Source organism: Sinocyclocheilus grahami, unplaced genomic scaffold (genome assembly GCF_001515645.1).
Source record: "Sinocyclocheilus grahami isolate Dianchi unplaced genomic scaffold, SAMN03320097.WGS_v1.1 scaffold225.1, whole genome shotgun sequence".
Classification (NCBI taxonomy): Eukaryota; Metazoa; Chordata; class Actinopteri; order Cypriniformes; family Cyprinidae; genus Sinocyclocheilus; species Sinocyclocheilus grahami.
Window position 1 is genome coordinate 497,531 of NW_015505404.1, and position 23,407 is coordinate 520,937.

The 23,407-nt window shown below is 37.4% G+C and overlaps 2 protein-coding genes across 3 annotated transcripts in view; one reads left to right on the forward strand and one right to left on the reverse strand.

Annotated features, from left to right (window-relative positions):
- Positions 1–10,088, forward strand: part of LOC107596921 (partitioning defective 6 homolog alpha-like) — a 36,096-nt gene extending 26,008 nt beyond the window's left edge. Inside the window, exon 3 of the mRNA XM_016287781.1 lies at positions 9,169–10,088. Coding sequence (XP_016143267.1) covers positions 9,169–10,046 — 878 coding nt within the window. The 3' untranslated portion in view covers positions 10,047–10,088. The remainder of the gene's footprint in view (positions 1–9,168) is intronic.
- Positions 10,089–19,198: 9,110 nt separating this feature from the next.
- The window catches only part of LOC107596923 (ran-binding protein 10-like), a 30,359-nt gene continuing 26,150 nt past the window's right edge, over positions 19,199–23,407 (reverse strand). For both annotated transcript variants that reach the window (XM_016287783.1, XM_016287784.1), the window contains exons 13-15: positions 23,199–23,310; positions 22,830–22,985; positions 19,199–21,867 (exon numbers count right to left, since the gene is read on the reverse strand). In XM_016287783.1, coding sequence (XP_016143269.1) covers positions 22,855–22,985; positions 23,199–23,310 — 243 coding nt within the window. In that variant the 3' untranslated portion in view covers positions 19,199–21,867; positions 22,830–22,854. The remainder of the gene's footprint in view (positions 21,868–22,829; positions 22,986–23,198; positions 23,311–23,407) is intronic.

Consider the following 23,407-nt stretch of genomic DNA (forward strand, 5'->3'; position numbering starts at 1 on the left):
AGATCTTCTTTATGCACCAAGAGCTTGTAACACTCCAAAGAGAAAGGAAAACTTGAAATTGCATCATATGACCCCTTTAAATAAAAATTCAGTCATATTAAAATATGCTTCTAGCCTTACCCTGGAGTTGGTTCACTCTCTGGCTATAAAACCAAGTAAGTAAATAATTAAATAAATTAGCATGATAATATTGTGTATCGGCGATCTCACAGACTGACGATAATGACACTACCATACAGTACTTTATCATGAACTCTGAGTCTCTGAGTCTGTTTATTGTAAATGGACTCAATATAGTGAATATAGACACAAAACACAAATATACTTTAACATGTCCATATTTAAAATGATTAACCTATGATATGTTACTTTACTAGGACACCTGTTTGAACTTCAGGCATAAAGTGTGTCTAGATACTAAGCATCTCGTTGGCAGACACAGATGTTTCTGTGTGCGCTGTGCCTGAGGAAGTCTCTAAAGTCTCTCTGTAGCTTTGTAATCCAGAGAGCAGTGTTCACAAAGCTCTGCTCAGTCTGTGCCTGCAGGCCTCAGACACCTGGTGAGAGTTTTGATGTTTTTATTGTATTTTTCAGGTGAGTCAGAGCTTGTGAAAAACTTTAGCTGCAGTCTGGTGTTTGGGTTCTGGTTTATTGCTGCACCTTTCTATCCACTATGGTTTAGACGTGAGGTTTATTCTAAATAAGACAAATACTCTTTTTCTGGTATTGTGTGAGAGAAAAGCTGAGGGAGATGTCTTTGTCTCCTAAACTGTCTAAACTGCACGTGGTTATTGGTAATACTAGCTGCTTTCTCACTCAGACTAGTATAATGTGATAAATGGTTCAGTAATGCTGTTATACTCGTCCCACTCGGAGTTAAAATGCATCACAATCTGAACCCAACTAAAACTATACATACAGTGTCGCAGTAATGCGAGGTTGCTGTGGAAACAGGTTGGTGATAAGTGGGGTCATTTGATTACTCGTATTGTGGTTATATTACTTTCAGGTTCTAAGGTTGTTTGAGAGGGTTACTGAGGGGAGGATGTGGGTTTTCAGTCTCAATATACAGACGTCAAAAGCTGCAGACTAAAAAAATGACCAAAAATTAAACATTTAAGTTGAATTAAAAGATTTTAGTTGACTAAATAATAGTTAAAGATGATTGTTCAGAAGTGGTTTAATTCCCATTTGTTTTTTTGGTATAAATGCCACATTACATTTGGACTAAACATAAATATATGGACTGAATATATTACACTTGACTAAACAATGAACAATTATATATTTCAGTTATAGTTAATCTTTTATATCATACTGTATATTTTTTATTTCTAAATATATTTATTTGATATATAATGATGTTATTATGTTATTAAATTATTATTTTACTGTATTATATTTTAGCAGTGGTGTATAAAGTACCAGAAAGCCATACTCAAGTAAAAGTACAGATATCCTACCAGAAAATTACTTAAGTAGAAGTTGAAGTCACCGTTTAGAATATTACTTGAGTAAAAGTCTTATGTGATATTTATTGGACTTAAGTTCGAAAAGTATTTTTTAAATCTTAAACGTACTTAAATATTGAAAGTAAAAGTACAAGTAAATGCAAAATGGAAAAGAAGCAAATAAATAATCTAATCATAAAGACTCTGCCATGCCCCCCTAAAACGGCTCGTTCTAACATGCCCCCACATATCTACCTCACAATGTGGAAATATTAGCATAATGCCGCCCAAATGTTCACGCAAAGAAAGAAGGCATGGTTTCAGTAACCGCAGTTAGTGTTGAAGCAGCATGTCAGGGAGACGCTGTGTGTTTCTAGGTACTTAAATATTGAAAGTAAAAGTACAAGTAAATGCAAAATGGAAAAGAAGCAAAAGAAGCTCGTTCTAACATGCCCCCACATATCTACCTCACAATGTGGAAATATTAGCATAATGCCGCCCAAATGTTCACGCAAAGAAAGAAGGCATGGTTTCAGTAACCGCAGTTAGTGTTGAAGCAGCATGTCAGGGAGACGCTGTGTGTTTCTAGGCGAAAGCAAAAGCACTTTATTTGGCCTTCCGAAAGTAGATGCATTTAGGAATCTTTAAGATCACTTACAACAGAACAGCAATGCATTTTATGGACGACCGTTCCGTGACCCTAGGAGAGGAGGTAATTCTGACTTTGCTATGACAATCTAGCTCTTCTAAATCAATTACTTTTTTGTTATTAGTTTAAGTATTTGCTATTGACTGTTCAAATGCGGAGTTTTGCGCATCGTGTGTGTGTGTGTGCGCAAGCGAGCGAGAGAGTGCGCGCGCGAGAGAGAGAGAGTGAGAGAGCGAGACACATCACAGTGGAGTCGGCTGTGTTAACCGTGGCTTGTGTACTGCAAACACATACCAGCTTCATCACTGTGTCTGTCACCAGATTATGTTCCCCTTTCGGGCTCTGTCTTTACATTTATTTTGAAATATGAAGCTCGTGATTATGGTAAGGGGCGTTACATTTCCGACGAGTGCTTGCGGTGTTCGGGCCAATCACAATGCACTGGGTCAGCTGGCCAATCAGAGCAGACTGCGCTTGTCGGAAGGAGGGACTTTGTATAAAACGAAGCGTTTGAGAGAGGCGGGGCATAGAGGACTTACAATAATGTACAGTATTTTAAAAATAATGTGTTTTTTGAACATTAAAGCATGTCAACATATTCTGTTACACCAAATACACAAAATAATGATTTTTAAAAAAGCATCATATGACCCCTTTAAAACAAGAAATAGTCTAAATGTGAAATTAAAACCGCCAGTAGGTGACAGCAAGTGACTGTTAATGAGTGAGTCATTGAATCATTTATTCAACCGATTCGTTCAAAAAGCTGATTCATTCAATAAGTAAACACCGTCCTTTGCTCAGAGATGCAAAACAGTGCTGTGATCTTTGTTTGGAGCTATATTCGTTAGCAAAATTGAGCAAAAACAAGCAATATTATGTCTAAAATGTAAGCCACTTATTGCTTTACTGTACTTGTATAAAATGATTATTAAATATGTTCATGCTGATATCTGCAGAAAAACGTTACTCTTTGTGTGATATAGATTAAGTTAACTATATTAAATTATATAAATATAAAAAGCATACGGAAGCATTTTTGCCATCTACAATTAATAATACTTCGTTACATTACACCACTGCATTTTAGTGAAATATTTGAATGTTTTTAAAAATGCATTTATTACAGTGCAAATTCAATGCAAACAAGCATGCATTTCTAATTATAACCAGTTGCTCTTGGTTAATTCTGAATTAAACAAAAATGAGTTGTGATTTAGTGATGGATGAAACGGTTTTGAATTATATTTACTCAGTCAGCGAGTCTGATTCAAACTGCTGTATAATCTTTTTGATTGACTCCTTGAAAAGAACTGGTTCATAAGAGTCATTTGTTAGTGAATCGGACATCACAGCTCTCAATGTGTTCATAACTAATAGCGGCACACAAACTGCATATGAACACACAAGCTTGTACCGACTGCCTAGAATATAAATGGTCATAGATTCTTTTTTATTTATTTATTTTTTGTGTTTATGAACATTTTAGTCACAGTCAAAAGCCTTGGACATTTTGTCTGTGTGAATATGTGTGTGGGAGAGAGATTGCTAAGGGAATGGTGTCTTTTAATCATCCTTGAGAGCTCAATGCATTAGCTTCTGATCTCTAAGCAATACATCACGTCATTTCACTAATAAGTAATGTTTATGAGATATACAGTTCCCGGACCTCATGTACACGCACCACCCACAGAAATTAGTACGTGTTAACACAGAATGATCATTTCGGGGGCAGGGTTTGGAGTTAGTATTAACCGGGAGGGTTGTTGGGCCTGCTTTAAAGCCTAAGGCCAGTCCGTTATGCCCATCTCTGACCCGCCTGTCTGCCAGGATCCCGCTCTGCCTCCCACTCACCCTCCCTGGGCACCCCGTCTCGCTCTCCAGCCCGTGAGCAGGTTTAATAACAGAGGCTGTCCTGATCTCTGTAGGGGTCCAGACACCAGACTAATGTAGTGAGACAGGGAGAGGGGTGCTGTGTGTTGCATACTATATAAGCTACGTTTAGTCTTTATATGCACACCCACACATAGATGGTCACGTGCAATGGATGATACCGTCTGCACTCTGGATAAATATTTACACATTTATGCAGATTAAATATGAGGTCACACATGCACAGACAATGGTTTGTGCATCTCTATTGTTTTGCCTTCTACTGCTCAACATATCCCTCCATATGAGCACAGGGGTCAGAGTTCACCGCCCATCACCCCGTCCACATGCAGGCCCCTGGGGCCTGATGGTAATTAATTAGATGTGAGCATGTCAACATATTCTGTTACACCAAATACACAAAATAATGATTTTTAAAAAAGCATCATATGACCCCTTTAAAACAAGAAATAGTCTAAATGTGAAATTAAAACCGCCAGTAGGTGACAGCAAGTGACTGTTAATGAGTGAGTCATTGAATCATTTATTCAACCGATTCGTTCAAAAAGCTGATTCATTCAATAAGTAAACACCGTCCTTTGCTCAGAGATGCAAAACAGTGCTGTGATCTTTGTTTGGAGCTATATTCGTTAGCAAAATTGAGCAAAAACAAGCAATATTATGTCTAAAATGTAAGCCACTTATTGCTTTACTGTACTTGTATAAAATGATTATTAAATATGTTCATGCTGATATCTGCAGAAAAACGTTACTCTTTGTGTGATATAGATTAAGTTAACTATATTAAATTATATAAATATAAAAAGCATACGGAAGCATTTTTGCCATCTACAATTAATAATACTTCGTTACATTACACCACTGCATTTTAGTGAAATATTTGAATGTTTTTAAAAATGCATTTATTACAGTGCAAATTCAATGCAAACAAGCATGCATTTCTAATTATAACCAGTTGCTCTTGGTTAATTCTGAATTAAACAAAAATGAGTTGTGATTTAGTGATGGATGAAACGGTTTTGAATTATATTTACTCAGTCAGCGAGTCTGATTCAAACTGCTGTATAATCTTTTTGATTGACTCCTTGAAAAGAACTGGTTCATAAGAGTCATTTGTTAGTGAATCGGACATCACAGCTCTCAATGTGTTCATAACTAATAGCGGCACACAAACTGCATATGAACACACAAGCTTGTACCGACTGCCTAGAATATAAATGGTCATAGATTCTTTTTTATTTATTTATTTTTTGTGTTTATGAACATTTTAGTCACAGTCAAAAGCCTTGGACATTTTGTCTGTGTGAATATGTGTGTGGGAGAGAGATTGCTAAGGGAATGGTGTCTTTTAATCATCCTTGAGAGCTCAATGCATTAGCTTCTGATCTCTAAGCAATACATCACGTCATTTCACTAATAAGTAATGTTTATGAGATATACAGTTCCCGGACCTCATGTACACGCACCACCCACAGAAATTAGTACGTGTTAACACAGAATGATCATTTCGGGGGCAGGGTTTGGAGTTAGTATTAACCGGGAGGGTTGTTGGGCCTGCTTTAAAGCCTAAGGCCAGTCCGTTATGCCCATCTCTGACCCGCCTGTCTGCCAGGATCCCGCTCTGCCTCCCACTCACCCTCCCTGGGCACCCCGTCTCGCTCTCCAGCCCGTGAGCAGGTTTAATAACAGAGGCTGTCCTGATCTCTGTAGGGGTCCAGACACCAGACTAATGTAGTGAGACAGGGAGAGGGGTGCTGTGTGTTGCATACTATATAAGCTACGTTTAGTCTTTATATGCACACCCACACATAGATGGTCACGTGCAATGGATGATACCGTCTGCACTCTGGATAAATATTTACACATTTATGCAGATTAAATATGAGGTCACACATGCACAGACAATGGTTTGTGCATCTCTATTGTTTTGCCTTCTACTGCTCAACATATCCCTCCATATGAGCACAGGGGTCAGAGTTCACCGCCCATCACCCCGTCCACATGCAGGCCCCTGGGGCCTGATGGTAATTAATTAGATGTGAGTTGCTAATCTACTGTTTGTGGATCTTAAGACAAACCTGGCCCTGTAGTCAAACTACTAATTAATATAATCCCCATCATGTGATCTCCTCTTGAGGTGCATGCTGGGCCTTTTCTTTCAGATAGCACAGATGGTTTGAAATTCTATTGAACCAAGAAACGCATTTTCAGATGTTGGAGATTTGTGAGATAAGCATGATGCTCTACCAAGATTTGCATTGCTATTAAGATAAAGTTTGTACACAGTTCGTGCTATGGATTATGTGGCTTGTTGAGGAGAGGTTTGCTATTACTTTTCTAAGTGATCAGATTTAGGATTTATGCCTGGCAGATGAAAAAAGGAACTGGAAGGAACTTACGCCATAGTGTGGGACACGAATATCGTTAGCCAGGTTTCCATTCACCAGTGCTGTTATTCTTAACTGAAACTAAAACAAAAGCTACTGAAAATCAATTTTGTTTGCTGAAATAAAATATAAATATAATATGAAAAACCTAAAAAAAAAAAAAAAGTAAACAATTAGCAAACTAAATAAAATGTTATGGTTGAAGTACTACAATTACTAAAACTTAGATCAAATAAATAAAAGATAGATAAAAGATCAAATAAGCTAAATAGAAATGTAAAAAAATTTAAAACTAATAAAAAGACAAAATTTAAATTAAAACCAAAAATATGTATATCTGACTAAAAATAAATACTATAGGTAACACTTTATTTTAGGGTCTCTTAACTAGTTGCTTATTAGCATGCATATTACTAGAATATGAGCCATTTATTAGTACAAATTAAGCACATATTAATGCCTGATTCTACATGACCTTATTCTACATCCCTAATCCTACCCAATATCTAAACTTAACAACTACTTACTAACTATTAATAAGCAGCAAATTAAGAATTGATTGAGGGAAAAGTCGTAGTTAATAGCGAAAAAGTGTTCCCTATTCTAAAGTGTTACCATACTATAATAGTATATAAATAAAATAACACCGCCGTCCCTACCGTTCTATGCATATTTTAGGATGTTACATAAAAAAGCTGGATGGAAACACCAACATACAAATACATTTGCAAATAATACATAAGGTGTACGCTCGCTCACTTAAGGTGGATACATTAAAAAAGACTTTAATGTATGCATTTGTCTGTAAGCGAGAAACCTCACATAATTGTTTTATGTATTTTATTTTTATTTATTTATTGTTCTTTTACAAAAAGCTAGTTTCATTTCTATTTTGCAGCAGTTTTCCAAGAAAGTGATGATTTGCTTCTCTTGAAAACATGGGATCTAACCACTGCCTTATTCACAAATGTTTTTTTTGCGATATTTTTTTTTCACATAAATTGAATTTGCAACTTGGATAAACATATACAGACTTGCCGGTGAGCACTTTTGACTTGAACCAGTAAATAACCACCTAGCAACTGTGTAGCAACCTTAGTATAACCGTAGAACAATGCCCTGGCAACCACTCAGAACAGCCCGAAATCTTCTGAACATGTAAACATCAAGAATGTTTATTATTAAACTATAGAATTAGATGTGCGCACTGCAGAACGCGCTCACAGTTTAATGTTAGTCAGCAGAATGAAGGGAAGGTGTTGATGACTTCCTGCTATTTCCACTCCCAGAAGGCTGTGCTCTCATAATCACAAAAAGACCTCTACGCAAAGACCCACGCACAAAACCCTTGCCGCCTTTTAAAAATAACCAAAAACATTCTCCCTGCTGACGCATGTTACCTCCCACCAGATTCCTGTCAGGAGGGCTCTGTTCTCCGTTACCTGCTCATTGGCTAAAGCAAGTCTTGTTTTTTCCTTTTTCTAGTCAGACATATCAGCTGTGATTGTTTGGATCTTCTGAACAGTGAATATGTGCTGTGAGAGAGGCTTTGATTAATCTGCCTTTTAATCTGATTCCGTCTCGTAACCTTTGACCTATTGCAAGTGCCTTGGACAGATTTATTACAATCCTTGTTTGTTTATCCATCCATTCCTGCCTCTTGGTTTTATTATGATCGGGTCTCTTGTTTTTTTCCAACCTTATTGCTCGATATAAACATTCAGCAATCAATGTCATATTGAATTCTTTCAAAGAACATTGAAAATAATAAATCTAAATTTGATTTACGGGGATCAATTTTCTAAATGAGGTCATGGTGATGTGATACTGAGGACAGATGGTGAATCACAGCGAGGCGCTTTGTATCTCCTTGAATTCATTTTTAGTAACAGGGAACAGTATTTTATGCCAGTGTGGTGTATACAGTAGATCATTCTAAATTTAGTGGACTAATTTTGGAGTTGTGAGGTGGAGAGTCTTTCTTTTATGAGGCCAGTCGACAGGAGGAATTGGATGGAAGGAGATGAAAGAAGCACGTCTCAGTTTTGTTCAGCTGAATCTTAAGGACACCTTAAATGTTGTCTGGGAAGCAAAATGAGGTTCCCTGTCTATATTCAATTGCAGTTTTTTTGCACCATTTTTTTTTAATTCCCAGGACTGCAGTGTAATATATGTATTGGTGGGTCTGTACACTTTTATATTTTATTTGAAAGGTTTTTTTGTTTTGTTTTATTTTCAGCAAGAATGCATTCATTTAACCAAAAGTGACAGTAGAGGCTAAGATTAATGTTACAAAAGATTTCCATTTCAATTAAATGCTGAAACTTTCTTTTCATCAAAGAATCCTGAAAAAAAAAATAGCATGGTTTTGGCGAAAATATTAAGTGGCTCAAATGTTTTTGATATTCGTAAGAAATGTTTCTTGAGCATCAAATCAGCAAATTAGAATGATTTCTGAAGGATCATGAGACATTCAGCTTTGCCATTACAGAAATAAATTACATCTTAAAATATATTCAAATAAAACAGTTCTTTTAAATTGTAATAATATTTGTGAGCATAAGAGACTTTCAAAAATGTTTTATAAACTTAATTTATTCCTTACTGTCGACTGCTGGTGCACACATATTTGTAATATCAATGGTTTAATATTGTTGTAGTCTTTTTCTTAGCAAATATTCATATATATGACTAATTTCAGTGTAATTATTCAACATGTACACACAACAGGTTTTTTTCCACTCTCTCTCTATATAAATATAAATAACAAATTTCTCTCTCTCCACAGATGTAGATGTCTCCGTGCCCTTCCCAACAGGCTCTCTTCAGAGAAGAAAAAAGGGCCTAGCTGGTCTGCATCAACCAAAGCAGAAGTCCAAACCAGCGCTGCTCATCGGCCTTCCGCAGGATTTCCGGCAGATCTCTTCTATCATAGATGTGGACATCTTACCCGAGACGCATCTCCGTGTCCGTCTGCACAAGCACGGCACCAACAAACCCCTCGGCTTTTACATCAGAGACGGCGTCAGCGTCCGCATCACTCCCCAAGGGGTAGAGAAAGTTCCCGGCGTCTTCATCTCCCGCCTGGTAAAAGGCGGTTTAGCAGAGAGCACAGGATTGCTGGGAGTCAACGACGAGATTCTTGAGGTGAACGGTATCGATGTGGCAGGTAAATCACTGGACCAGGTCACCGACATGATGGTGGCTAACAGCCACAACCTCATCGTGACAGTGAAACCTGCAAATCAGCGGGTGCACAACACGATGCACCGTGCGAGTAAAACATCTGCTGGCAACAGTTCCGCTGGCTCGGGAGGCTCCGCCCTCTCACATGACTCCGCCCCCAGCCCCGCCTCACAGAATGCCAGCCAATACAGCAACAGCAACAGTGTGGCTGAGGGTGACAGTGACGATGATACTGACCTCATCCTCGAGAACGACAACCTGTCGACGTACATGCCACACCGTATGACTAATGGCAATGGCAGCCATGCTAACACCCTGTCGTCGGGTGCATTTGCGCACAGGCCCCTCCCACAAAGTGTTTCCTTGCCCAGTAGCAGCTCTTTAAGCTCCCTGACTACACCTACACACAACAGCAGCCCCACCAAGACGAGCAGTAGCCAAGAAAGTATGAGAGAGGATGGCAACTTCATTACGTTGTGAGCTACAGCAAGTTTTGAAGCCTTTATGCACATTTATAAGAAAATGAAGGAATGAAGGAACTATCGACTATTATTTCTCAGCCATTACTATCACAAACAACAACTTATTCACATTCTTCCCCAATGAATGAGTGAATGAGGACGCATGGGTTGCACAATCTAGCCCGTGTGTGAGGGCATGTGGCTGTCACTGTATGGAAGTGCCTTATGGCCCCCTAGTTATTATTTCTTCTTTTGGGACAAATCAACCATATTCATCTCTGTCGACTCAGAAGTGTGCTAGCTACTACTGGGGCTCCTGATGTTAACACTTGCACCTCAGAGGCCGTCAGAGACAAACAAATTGCCTCTGTGGAAATGATGCGTGTCTTGTTTTGGATTCATTCTCACTTATGATCTCTTATGATGCCTCTTGCATTGATAATGATGGTAATGTTGATGGAAGATGATGATGAGGAGGTGGAGGAAAATATAAGAGTGTTAAACCGGATCTGATCAGTGTTGATTATGCTTGTTTGCTCATCTCATCTCATTCTGATGCTGATCGTGCTTTCTCAAACTCAAAATGTCTACCAAATGTGCTCTACATGATGATTTTAAAGTGTTTTTTCTAGTCAAGTCATCAGTTCAAAGCATTTATTAATCACATTTTTAATGTCTCGAGATAGGAAGTGTAGATCATTCCAAATATGAAAACATTTAAAGATATTTTTACTCTGTTCTGTCACTCTATTGTTTGTATAAAAGCCATTTTAACTCCCAAGTTGGCTTAGTTTTCACATTCATCATCTCTGGTGTCAAAAAAGCAAGGAAATGGAAACCTCTTTTTGGGTTCCTTTTCTGTCTAATGTTGCATTAAAAGTTTATTCACCCAAAAATAAAACTTCTTGGAAATGTACTCACCCTCATGTTATTCCAAACCTGTTTGACTTTCCATCTTCTGTGGAACACAAAAGAAGATATTTTGAAGATTTTTGGTTACCCAATAGTTTGGATACCATTGACTTACAAAAAACTCAGAATGTCATCTTTTATGTTCTACAGAGGAAAAAAGTTAAACGGGTTTGGAACAACATGAGGGGAGATGATAAAATGTTTAAAAAACATTCTGACACAGGTTCTTTCTTGTTGAAGGATGCCAACCCGTTTTCCCCTCTTTGTTTTTAGTTTTTCTCCCCCTCCGGAAAAATAGGAATCTATATACATAACTGGCACCAGTGCGGTGTAACTTCAGAAAGACTTGACCTCTCATTGACTCAGTCTGTCCATTCTCCTGTGTGCTCAGTTTTTCTGTAGAGAGCAAAAAAGGAAATTCCTTTCATGTTTGGAAAGGCCAGAATTCTGCACATTGGGACCTTTTTCACACAGTACACTCCTGATGGCCAAAGCTGTGAGGCTTTCTTAGCCATGGTGAGTGTGTGCTGCATGTGTGTGTTCGCTCTTATTTTTAAAGTATAATCTTACAGAAACGGCACTGAGGTGGATGGACACTTGTCAGTCCTGGAGCCAAATATTGGTTTCTCTAATGTCCAACAGACCCGAGCGCTGTTTTCAGGCAACGAGCTCCCAGGTGAACGCTTGTTTAGACTGTGGAGATACCGGCCTCGGGACGTCCTGCGCTTCAAAGGCTGTCTATCAAACCATTATGGAGAAAGAATGGTGAAATGCATAAAAAAATCTCAGCGCTTTTTCCAGCTGTACTGATGAGCTAATTCTCCTTCATCATGATAGTTTTAGGAATAAATGAAGGTGTTACTAATATATGTGACCCTGGACCACAAAACCAGTCATAATTAGCACGGGTATATTTGTAGCAATAGCCAAAAATATGCTCCCCCCCCTCCCTTGCCCCCGCCCCCAGCCCCGCCTCACAGAATGCCAGCCAATACAGCAACAGCAACAGTGTGGCTGAGGGTGACAGTGACGATGATACTGACCTCATCCTCGAGAACGACAACCTGTCGACGTACATGCCACACCGTATGACTAATGGCAATGGCAGCCATGCTAACACCCTGTCGTCGGGTGCATTTGCGCACAGGCCCCTCCCACAAAGTGTTTCCTTGCCCAGTAGCAGCTCTTTAAGCTCCCTGACCACACCCACACACAACGGCAGCCCCACCAAGACGAGCAGTAGCCAAGAAAGTATGAGAGAGGATGGCAACTTCATTACGTTGTGAGCTACAGCAAGTTTTGAAGCCTTTATGCACATTTATAAGAAAATGAAGGAACTATTATATCATCGACTATTATTTCTCAGCCATTACTATCACAAACAACAACTTATTCACATTCTTCCCCAATGAATGAGGACCCTTGGCCGCATGGGTTGCACAATCTAGCCCGTGTGTGAGGGCATGTGGCTGTCACTGTATGGAAGTGCCTTATGGCCCCCTAGTTATTATTTCTTCTTTTGGGACAAATCAACCATATTCATCTCTGTCGACTCAGAAGTGTGCTAGCTACTACTGGGGCTCCTGATGTTAACACTTGCACCTCAGAGGCCGTCAGAGACAAACAAATTGCCTCTGTGGAAATGATGCGTGTCTTGTTTTGGATTCATTCTCACTTATGATCTCTTATGATGCCTCTTGCATTGATAATGATGGTAATGTTGATGGAAGATGATGATGAGGAGGTGGAGGAAAATATAAGAGTGTTAAACCGGATCTGATCAGTGTTGATTATGCTTGTTTGCTCATCTCATCTCATTCTGATGCTGATCGTGCTTTCTCAAACTCAAAATGTCTACCAAATGTGCTCTACATGATGATTTTAAAGTGTTTTTTCTAGTCAAGTCATCAGTTCAAAGCATTTATTAATCACATTTTTAATGTCTCGAGATAGGAAGTGTAGATCATTCCAAATATGAAAACATTTAAAGATATTTTTACTCTGTTCTGTCACTCTATTGTTTGTATAAAAGCCATTTTAACTCCCAAGTTGGCTTAGTTTTCACATTCATCATCTCTGGTGTCAAAAAAGCAAGGAAATGGAAACCTCTTTTTGGGTTCCTTTTCTGTCTAATGTTGCATTAAAAGTTTATTCACCCAAAAATAAAACTTCTTGGAAATGTACTCACCCTCATGTTATTCCAAACCTGTTTGACTTTCCATCTTCTGTGGAACACAAAAGAAGATATTTTGAAGATTTTTGGTTACCCAATAGTTTGGATACCATTGACTTACAAAAAACTCAGAATGTCATCTTTTATGTTCTACAGAGGAAAAAAGTTAAACGGGTTTGGAACAACATGAGGGGAGATGATAAAATGTTTAAAAAACATTCTGACACAGGTTCTTTCTTGTTGAAGGATGCCAACCCGTTTTCCCCTCTTTGTTTTTAGTTTTTCTCCCCCTCCGGAAAAATAGGAATCTATATACATAACTGGCACCAGTGCGGTGTAACTTCAGAAAGACTTGACCTCTCATTGACTCAGTCTGTCCATTCTCCTGTGTGCTCAGTTTTTCTGTAGAGAGCAAAAAAGGAAATTCCTTTCATGTTTGGAAAGGCCAGAATTCTGCACATTGGGACCTTTTTCACACAGTACACTCCTGATGGCCAAAGCTGTGAGGCTTTCTTAGCCATGGTGAGTGTGTGCTGCATGTGTGTGTTCGCTCTTATTTTTAAAGTATAATCTTACAGAAACGGCACTGAGGTGGATGGACACTTGTCAGTCCTGGAGCCAAATATTGGTTTCTCTAATGTCCAACAGACCCGAGCGCTGTTTTCAGGCAACGAGCTCCCAGGTGAACGCTTGTTTAGACTGTGGAGATACCGGCCTCGGGACGTCCTGCGCTTCAAAGGCTGTCTATCAAACCATTATGGAGAAAGAATGGTGAAATGCATAAAAAAATCTCAGCGCTTTTTCCAGCTGTACTGATGAGCTAATTCTCCTTCATCATGATAGTTTTAGGAATAAATGAAGGTGTTACTAATATATGTGACCCTGGACCACAAAACCAGTCATAATTAGCACGGGTATATTTGTAGCAATAGCCAAAAATATACAAATACAAAGATTGTATGGGTCAAAATTATCGAAATAAAATCATTAGGATATTAAATAAAGTTCCATGAAGATATTTTGTAAATTTCCTACCGTAAATATATTAAAACTTAATTTTTGATTAGTAATATGCATTGCTAAGAACTTCATTTCGACAACTTTAAAGGCGATTTTCTCAATATTTACAGTTTTTTGCACCCTCAGATTCCAGAGTTTCAAATATTGTCCTATCATAACAAACCATACATCAATGGAAAGCGTATTTATTCAGCTTTCAGCTGATGTTTAAATCTCAATTTAAAAAAATGGACCCTTATGACCGGTTTTGTGGTCCACGGTCACATATTTATTTATTTTTTAATTATTCCAAATGTTTTGAAGGACATCTTGAGTTTTACATTTTCAGGTAGAAGCAGGTACCAGTAAAATGAGTCAGGAAGCCAGTCTTTCCGTGTCATAAATGATGGGCGTGATTCATGAAGGTGTAGCCTCATCTGCTCAGCATTATCTGGTTTAACTTGATCAGCAAAACAAATGAGGTGTTACTTCGCCACAGAACTGACATTTATCAAGGTAGCCTTGACTCTGAAAGAGAATGTAGTTTATTTGTACAATCTAGACGTAACATCTGCATAACTGACACTCAGTGACTCATTGCCTCGGGTTTTCACAGCAGACAGTGAGGACAAATGAAACCAGAGGGTGATTTGAAATGTATAGCTACAGACATCTGGTGAAGCGTGTAGTGTCACTTTGTTTTGTTTTCTATATTCAATTGAATAGGTTTTATTGGCATACTCTAGATCAGGGGTGCCCAAACTCGGTCCTGGAGGGCCGGTGCCCTGTAGAGTTTAGCTCCAACTTGCCTCAACACACCTGCCTTTAAGTTTCTAGTATGCCTAGTGAGAGCTTGATTAGCTGGTTCAGGTGTGTTTAATTGGGGTTGGAGCTAAACTCTTCTGGACACCGGCCCTCCAGGACCGAGTTTGGACACCCCTGCTCTAGATGAAGAGAGAGCTGGATTTTAAAGAGAAAGTGATGGCATGTAAACTACATAGAACAGCACACAACCGGAGCACCGATAATACCACATGAGCATTATTTTTTGTGTGTATGTCAATGTATATGTATAAATAGTCATATGAAATGACGGACACTTTTGTACACTAGGAGCCCTTTTTTATAAAAAAAGAGCATTTTATATATGTGTGTAAAATATGGAAAGTATTTTTCTTATTCTTGTACTTTTGTATGTATATTAGAATTCTGGACTCGGGACGTCCTGCGCTTCAAAGGCTGTCTATCAAACCATTATGGAGAAAGAATGGTGAAATGCATAAAAAAATCTCAGCGCTTTTTCCAGCTGTACTGATGAGCTAATTCTCCTTCATCATGATAGTTTTAGGAATAAATGAAGGTGTTACTAATATATGTGACCCTGGACCACAAAACCAGTCATAATTAGCACGGGTATATTTGTAGCAATAGCCAAAAATATACAAATACAAAGATTGTATGGGTCAAAATTATCGAAATAAAATCATTAGGATATTAAATAAAGTTCCATGAAGATATTTTGTAAATTTCCTACCGTAAATATATTAAAACTTAATTTTTGATTAGTAATATGCATTGCTAAGAACTTCATTTCGACAACTTTAAAGGCGATTTTCTCAATATTTACAGTTTTTTGCACCCTCAGATTCCAGAGTTTCAAATATTGTCCTATCATAACAAACCATACATCAATGGAAAGCGTATTTATTCAGCTTTCAGCTGATGTTTAAATCTCAATTTAAAAAAATGGACCCTTATGACCGGTTTTGTGGTCCACGGTCACATATTTATTTATTTTTTAATTATTCCAAATGTTTTGAAGGACATCTTGAGTTTTACATTTTCAGGTAGAAGCAGGTACCAGTAAAATGAGTCAGGAAGCCAGTCTTTCCGTGTCATAAATGATGGGCGTGATTCATGAAGGTGTAGCCTCATCTGCTCAGCATTATCTGGTTTAACTTGATCAGCAAAACAAATGAGGTGTTACTTCGCCACAGAACTGACATTTATCAAGGTAGCCTTGACTCTGAAAGAGAATGTAGTTTATTTGTACAATCTAGACGTAACATCTGCATAACTGACACTCAGTGACTCATTGCCTCGGGTTTTCACAGCAGACAGTGAGGACAAATGAAACCAGAGGGTGATTTGAAATGTATAGCTACAGACATCTGGTGAAGCGTGTAGTGTCACTTTGTTTTGTTTTCTATATTCAATTGAATAGGTTTTATTGGCATACTCTAGATCAGGGGTGCCCAAACTCGGTCCTGGAGGGCCGGTGCCCTGTAGAGTTTAGCTCCAACTTGCCTCAACACACCTGCCTTTAAGTTTCTAGTATGCCTAGTGAGAGCTTGATTAGCTGGTTCAGGTGTGTTTAATTGGGGTTGGAGCTAAACTCTTCTGGACACCGGCCCTCCAGGACCGAGTTTGGACACCCCTGCTCTAGATGAAGAGAGAGCTGGATTTTAAAGAGAAAGTGATGGCATGTAAACTACATAGAACAGCACACAACCGGAGCACCGATAATACCACATGAGCATTATTTTTTGTGTGTATGTCAATGTATATGTATAAATAGTCATATGAAATGACGGACACTTTTGTACACTAGGAGCCCTTTTTTATAAAAAAAGAGCATTTTATATATGTGTGTAAAATATGGAAAGTATTTTTCTTATTCTTGTACTTTTGTATGTATATTAGAATTCTGGAAAGGAGGTTTCTATTTCTTTTGAGTTTCACAAACAAAACTAAAATCTTTTAGATTGTGTTTTTATTATAATCAGATGGGTCAAGGTGTACAATACTGTGAATGTTATAAGCTGATTATAAAATGTTCTATCAAGATAATAAAAGTATTTAAAACTTATTTAGTTTATGTATTTTCTTTTTACAAAATTAAAATTTTTACTTGAAATTTTGCAACGATTAGTATGATCAAATCAATCTATATTTTGTCGCTATAGTCTTTTAGTATTTGTGTATTTTGAATGTTTGTAGTTCATATATTTAACCAAAATGATAGATGCATAGAATTTTTGGGACCTGTGGTTTATGTTCTTTATATATTATTTTTTATATAATTTTATAATATAAAATATATAATTTCAGAAAAAATATGGGAAAACCTGATTATTTCTTTTTTAGCAAGATGTAGAAGCTGGATGCACTTCACCCACAGTACAAAGAAATTGAGCATTATTGCATTACATATAAAGGACACATTAGATTTGTGATACCTTCTCTTAGATTCCAGGAAATCAATAATCACTCTGACTACTGATTTTCCCCCTCTTGAATGTCTATTAAAATCATAACAAAGTTGCTTTTTCTAAAACAGAAAATTAGGACTGTTAGTACATTAAAATAATCATAATTGCACAATTCAGCATGCTAAATTTGCTCCTTTTTAAAGGAAATTAAAGCTGTTTTTGTGATTCCACAGATGGTCTAAACATGCACAACTGGACATTGCTGACATTTCTTCAGAACTTAATTTTGTCCCTCATCTAGCCTATAACTTTATAATAAACACATCAGCAAAAATCCATAATTAACCAATACAAATGTTCAAAGCCACTGACATCTGTTGATGGGACGATTAATTGTCAGTTTTATTTGTCAAAGTTGTAAATTGCTTGTAGAGTTTCTGATAAGTACAAAATAATATGCAAATGTATAGCATACTATCTAAATATAGTATGCAAATATATCTGGCATGTTAACTATATATTCAAAGTAATTTAAAGAATACATATAAGAAGACATATTGGCATTCGAGGTTTACTGAGGCCCTCTAGTGGACCCCGGTCATCGGTTGAGGTGTGAAATGGCGATACAGCATAATGAACATGCACAGAAACACAAAGAAAGTCCATCAGTCTAAGCAAAATGCTCAACGGCGGGTTTTGTTTTGAAAGACTGGTTATACTGGTTATCACTGATGATCTGGGTAACCGATTAACCGACCCTTTCAGGTGTGAAAGCATCAATGCTCTCAGTTGTACATTAATTTCAGTTATGTCCTTAAGGCCATGTTTTTGTAATTTATATGACCTAGATCTAGAGATGTTAATGTAATCCAATATTAGCCTACCTGTGAAGGGGAAAGTCAGCATACAACTTCCCGCTGACATGCTCATTTGTAAAAGGACGGCAAGGCTTCAAGTAATAATAAAAATAGCTAATTACATTTTCTTTCAAATTAAGTGTTTCTCTTCTACTTTACCTGATTTACTATCACTTGACCCGTGTTTCAGTGGGTGATGGCGGATCTGTGGTGGTCAACCGTGAGCTTTATGAATTTCCCACATTAAATATTTACTGCTCTCCATGCTTTAAAGCTTAGTTATGAGTTTAAGAAGATGGCAAGCTATGGTCTTATACTTATTCATAAACACCAACACACATAATGTGATTTTTTTCCACAGAAGGGCCAGAGGTGATGTCCATGTATTTCAACATCCAAACATCTCAAGAAAAGCAGCCCATCTTCAAGAAGGGGTCAAGAGAAAGTCTGAAGGTGCAGGATCATCCAGGTACAGCTTCTTAGAAAGACTAATGACCTGCTGCATGTGACGGGACCATTAACCTTTCACTCCCTCATCAAACCACCTATGTGCATTCATTCTCTAATTTTCCCTATATACAATATACAGTACGTAGAATACATATTTCTGTTAGATTCAAATGCATTTATAAAATACGACTGTCAAGTCTCTCTAATCAGTTGCGTCTTTCCCCCACAAACATTTTTAGTGCATCCAATCTGCAAAATGAATGAATGCAAATGTAGGTGTAATAAGGCACATATCTCAATGGAGTTGACAGGAATAAACATATCCAATGCATGAAAGCATTTTACAATAGATCCTGAACAGTTTTTACACATCTGATCCTGAGCCACACACATTTTATGGACTCGGTATAAAAAGTGTATTTTGTAGGAATAGATTATCTATGCAAGAACATTATATGTATATATATGCCAAAAATGCAGTTACCACAAAGATGCAGGAACAATATATTAATTTCCATATGAAGAAACAAGAACAACAAAATAATACAAAACGGACACAATTTGCTCATGGATGTGTATTTTAATAAAAATAATTCTGTCAAAATTAAATGAGTACAATATTTCTTTATCATGTTTCCAGTACATAGGTATGTCTCTTTTTTTTTCTTTTTTAAGTCGTTTTTCTTTTTTATGTTGTTTTAAAGGTTTTTAAAGGTTCATGCTAAGTAGAGGGTAACCCATTTCACAATTGCTAAAAGAAAACTCAAATAAAATTAAAATCATAATAGAAGTAAATTGTGCACAGCTTGCTGTACTCCATTCCATTCATCCTGCTCCATTGTCTTTTGAGGCAGGAACATCATCACATGACTAAGATGATCTCGACAAAGATTTTGGCTACTTTCTTCCCTTCCATATACAGTATGTACGTAGGTCCCTATTTAAAGCCAATAAGAAGTTCTATGATGGATTATTTTAAAACGACAATACTCATTATAGGTGGTTAGATTATGATGAGTTCTAAAACATATTTGGCATTAAAAAGCCACCCCATGACAAAAGTTCAACAACGTACAGGTCAGTAGAAGTACGACCGCTTCTATATAAACTGCCATTTTGTAACTCGATCATAAGTAAAAAGTTACACAAGATGTCCCCATGCAACAATATACCACCATTTAACAACCAAATTGACCCATTTAGCGGCGTAAAACAGTAAAAAAAGATTGTTTGGGATCAGGATGTGTAAAATTCCCGCCCCACACAATCAGACCGACACATAAACACTGCTAAAAACAAATGGTGGGGCTCCAAACAGTGTAATCTGTGATTTTACTCTGCGTTAGCGTCTATATCCATTATGTAACTCCAGAGTTGGGAAGGCCAAGTTTATTTTAGATATTGAGGAGCAAATGCAACCTTCCAGCGACCCCGTGACCTCCTGACTTCTGCCAGGTCAACCTGCACTACACATACCTTGTGTATGACACAACAAGCTAGACAGCACTGTCCTAAGAGTAAATGAGGTATAAATGAACAAAAGCAGGTGTAGATACAGGAATGTAACAATCTCATGATGGCCAGCAGCAAAAAATGTGGGAAATAAAATCGGCTAAGCTACATTCAACACCACGTGCTGGCAAGTAAAATGCTGGGTTGACATGGGATCGATTTATAGTTCTTCCTTCATGGATGACCAGATTAAAAGAAAGAACAAAGAAAGCTGCTAATGGGAAATAAAAATGTTAAGCTCCTGAGCCAGATAACATCACATTTACAAAGGCCAAGAAAAAGATTGCTAAAGGAGGGGAAAACCAAAACAACTGCACTGATATGAGGTTTAGGTGAAGTTCAGGAGCAACAAAGATGATTGCAATTTAAGGAGATGTTCTAGGTGCTAAATAAATACTTCTTTTTTTGTTTGTTTCTGTTCATTTGCAGGAACGCTGGGTCAGTCAATTGTCTTGCATGCTGCAAGTTCATACTCTGTCCCTCCATTACTGAACAGGAGAGGTAGACAGATACAGTAATGCATCATGTGCATTAATTGAAGTACAGTGCATCCAATGGTAAGAAACTTGAACAACAGTACTTAACAGCTAATGAAACAACCAACAACAGAAGTCGAAACGGTGTCAGTTTGTAGTTGTTAATCTAACAGGAGAACTATCAACACGGTGACACTATTCACATGGGTATAAAACGTACAGACTTCGTATACGAAGTTAGTCTGCAAGCTTCAGTGGAGCTTCTCAGTAATCAAACTACTGACCTTAATTTTCTTTTGTCAAAAGCGTTGCGTTTTTATTTGGTACAGCCACAAAAAAAATCAGAAAACCACTTGTTAACTTCAATATACCTAACTTAAAACTTAAAAAAAGTGAGGGTTGACATTTGCACGATACCCACTGCTATAAAGATGGTAAAATATTGGTAAAATAGATTTATTTTTGGGCAAAGGTCTATGGTTGAAAATATAAGTCATCTACATTGGACCCAAAGGCAAGTCTGCGTCGTCACTGTGTGATTGTGTCTAATGAAACTCGTGCTGGTGCCTGAGATACTAAAGTAGCTTAAAAGACGCTAGGAGCCATGCATTATCTCACCCTCTCGCACAAAAACATTGTGAAGTCACGCCTAATTCACATATGCGCAACACCAACGTCCATTTAATTGCTAAAGGGGCTGTTAAGTTTGACCAAATTAAAAACAAAAAAAACAATAGAATTGGCTTGTACATAGAAAAGGACCTGCTTAAAAACCCACAGTATGATCTGGTGAAGCGACACCTGTGTCCGCAAACATCCCGCTCTGACGACGTCTAAATACCTGAGCTCTGACTGAGAAAAACCAGAGTGCGTAGCTCAAATTTTCAGTAGGAACTTACCATTATGTATATTGTTGATATGGTACGCTTGAAATACTATGCACTGAATTCACCCATGAAAAAAAAATAGTTTGGGAAGTTGATTTGTTTCAAGATGAGCACAACAAACGGACAAAATATAAACTAAAATAAAAATGACTAGATAAACAGAATAATTAATTATCTTTAAATAGTGTCACACAATTTGTATTTGATAATACTAAATTAAAAAGAAGCCTCTCTTCTCATGTTTCTATTCATTCTGCTCGGCTGCTTCTGGCAAACGGCAAGCGACACACCAATTCAAACGCGCGTGTTCTCCTCATGGCAACCAACTGGAAAGACCTCCGCTTAGCTGTCCCCAACACTGCCTGAGGGAAATACAAATGTTACGTTTTTAACATGGACAACAGAAATACTGGAATATTTAATAAATAAAAAAATTAAAAAACAGCAGCGGAAAAAGAGGCCAAGTAAAACAAAAGTGATTTTGCAAAAGAATGAACACTTAACAAGACCTATAAATGTTTATTCAAACATGAACAAAAGTTGAATACAATTACGAAAAAATGTACTTTAGTTGTCATATTATATCATTCACCTTGAACGTGCCAGACATTTGATTCATTAGTAGGCAAATAACTAGCAGAATAACAACGTGTAGTAACCTGTAAAACTGATTGTGCTACAAACCAGTTTGTTTTTGATTATAATAATGTTAAAATAATATGACACCTGCTCCATACACCTGCTCTTATGGCTCCACCATAATCCATACACCTGCTCTTATGTTAAAAATAAAGTTGATAAGGAATGAAAAACTGAAATTATACTGAATTAAAATAAAACTGAAAAAAAAGTGGAAAAAATCTAAATAAAGTAAAAAAATAAATGGTAAATTAACAAACACTAGAAGAACAAACACTAAATCGGACTTATAAAAGTGCACTAAAAAATAAACAAAAATTCAATAAAATTACGGAGAAATTAACTTTATTTTTATATTAATTATTTATGCAGCACTGTCTGATTTACTTAATCTTGCTAAACATTAGAAAACCAACCACCCACTAATTACATTTCACATTTTCTAATAAAGTGTGTTTGTTATGTACAGAATGATTTATGTTCCCATGTTAAAATGGATGAAAACTGAAAAATTACACTGAATTAAAATTAAAATGCAAATAAAATTAATTAAAAAAATATAATAATAACAATAATAATTTTGCCTTGAATTAAAACAAACTAAACTAATAAACTATACTGAATTTTACAATCAAATTCCTGTATAAAAAAATAAAAATATAGTATTTTTTAAAACTATAATTACCTTGGTGCTCTTGTTTGGACTGGTGCTAGTGCAAAAAGTTGTCGACTCTGGCGAAGGAGCAGGAACCAGAGCGAACCTTGGCCATCAGCTGCACGCACTCGGTGGCCTGACCCAAAGCCAGCATGAGTGGAGGCTGTTTGGGCAGATTCTGAGACTCTGAATGAAGGACAAGATCACAGATATGAGGCCATTAAAACCATTAAATATTTAGGAATGATAATAACAACTCATGGCCATGTTACCAGACCATTACAAGCTCTTTTATCGGTCTCATGTTACTGCAGCCACATGTAAATTAAAAGGCCTACATAAGCGATCATGTTCACAGAACTTAGTAGTGTGTGATCTCAGCCAGCCAAGCAGCCTTACCCAGAATAGCACTGTTGAGAGCAGAGCAGATCGCCTCTCTTTGCATGGGGTCCAACTGCTGGCCCACGGGGCAGTTCCAGGGGTCTGAGTACGCCAGCAGACTGAATGCATCCTGAACACACACACACACATACAAACAAACAAACAAACGCATTGGCGAGTGGGCACAAAGGATGCAAGTGTACTCCTACCCACAGGGCTAATCAAGT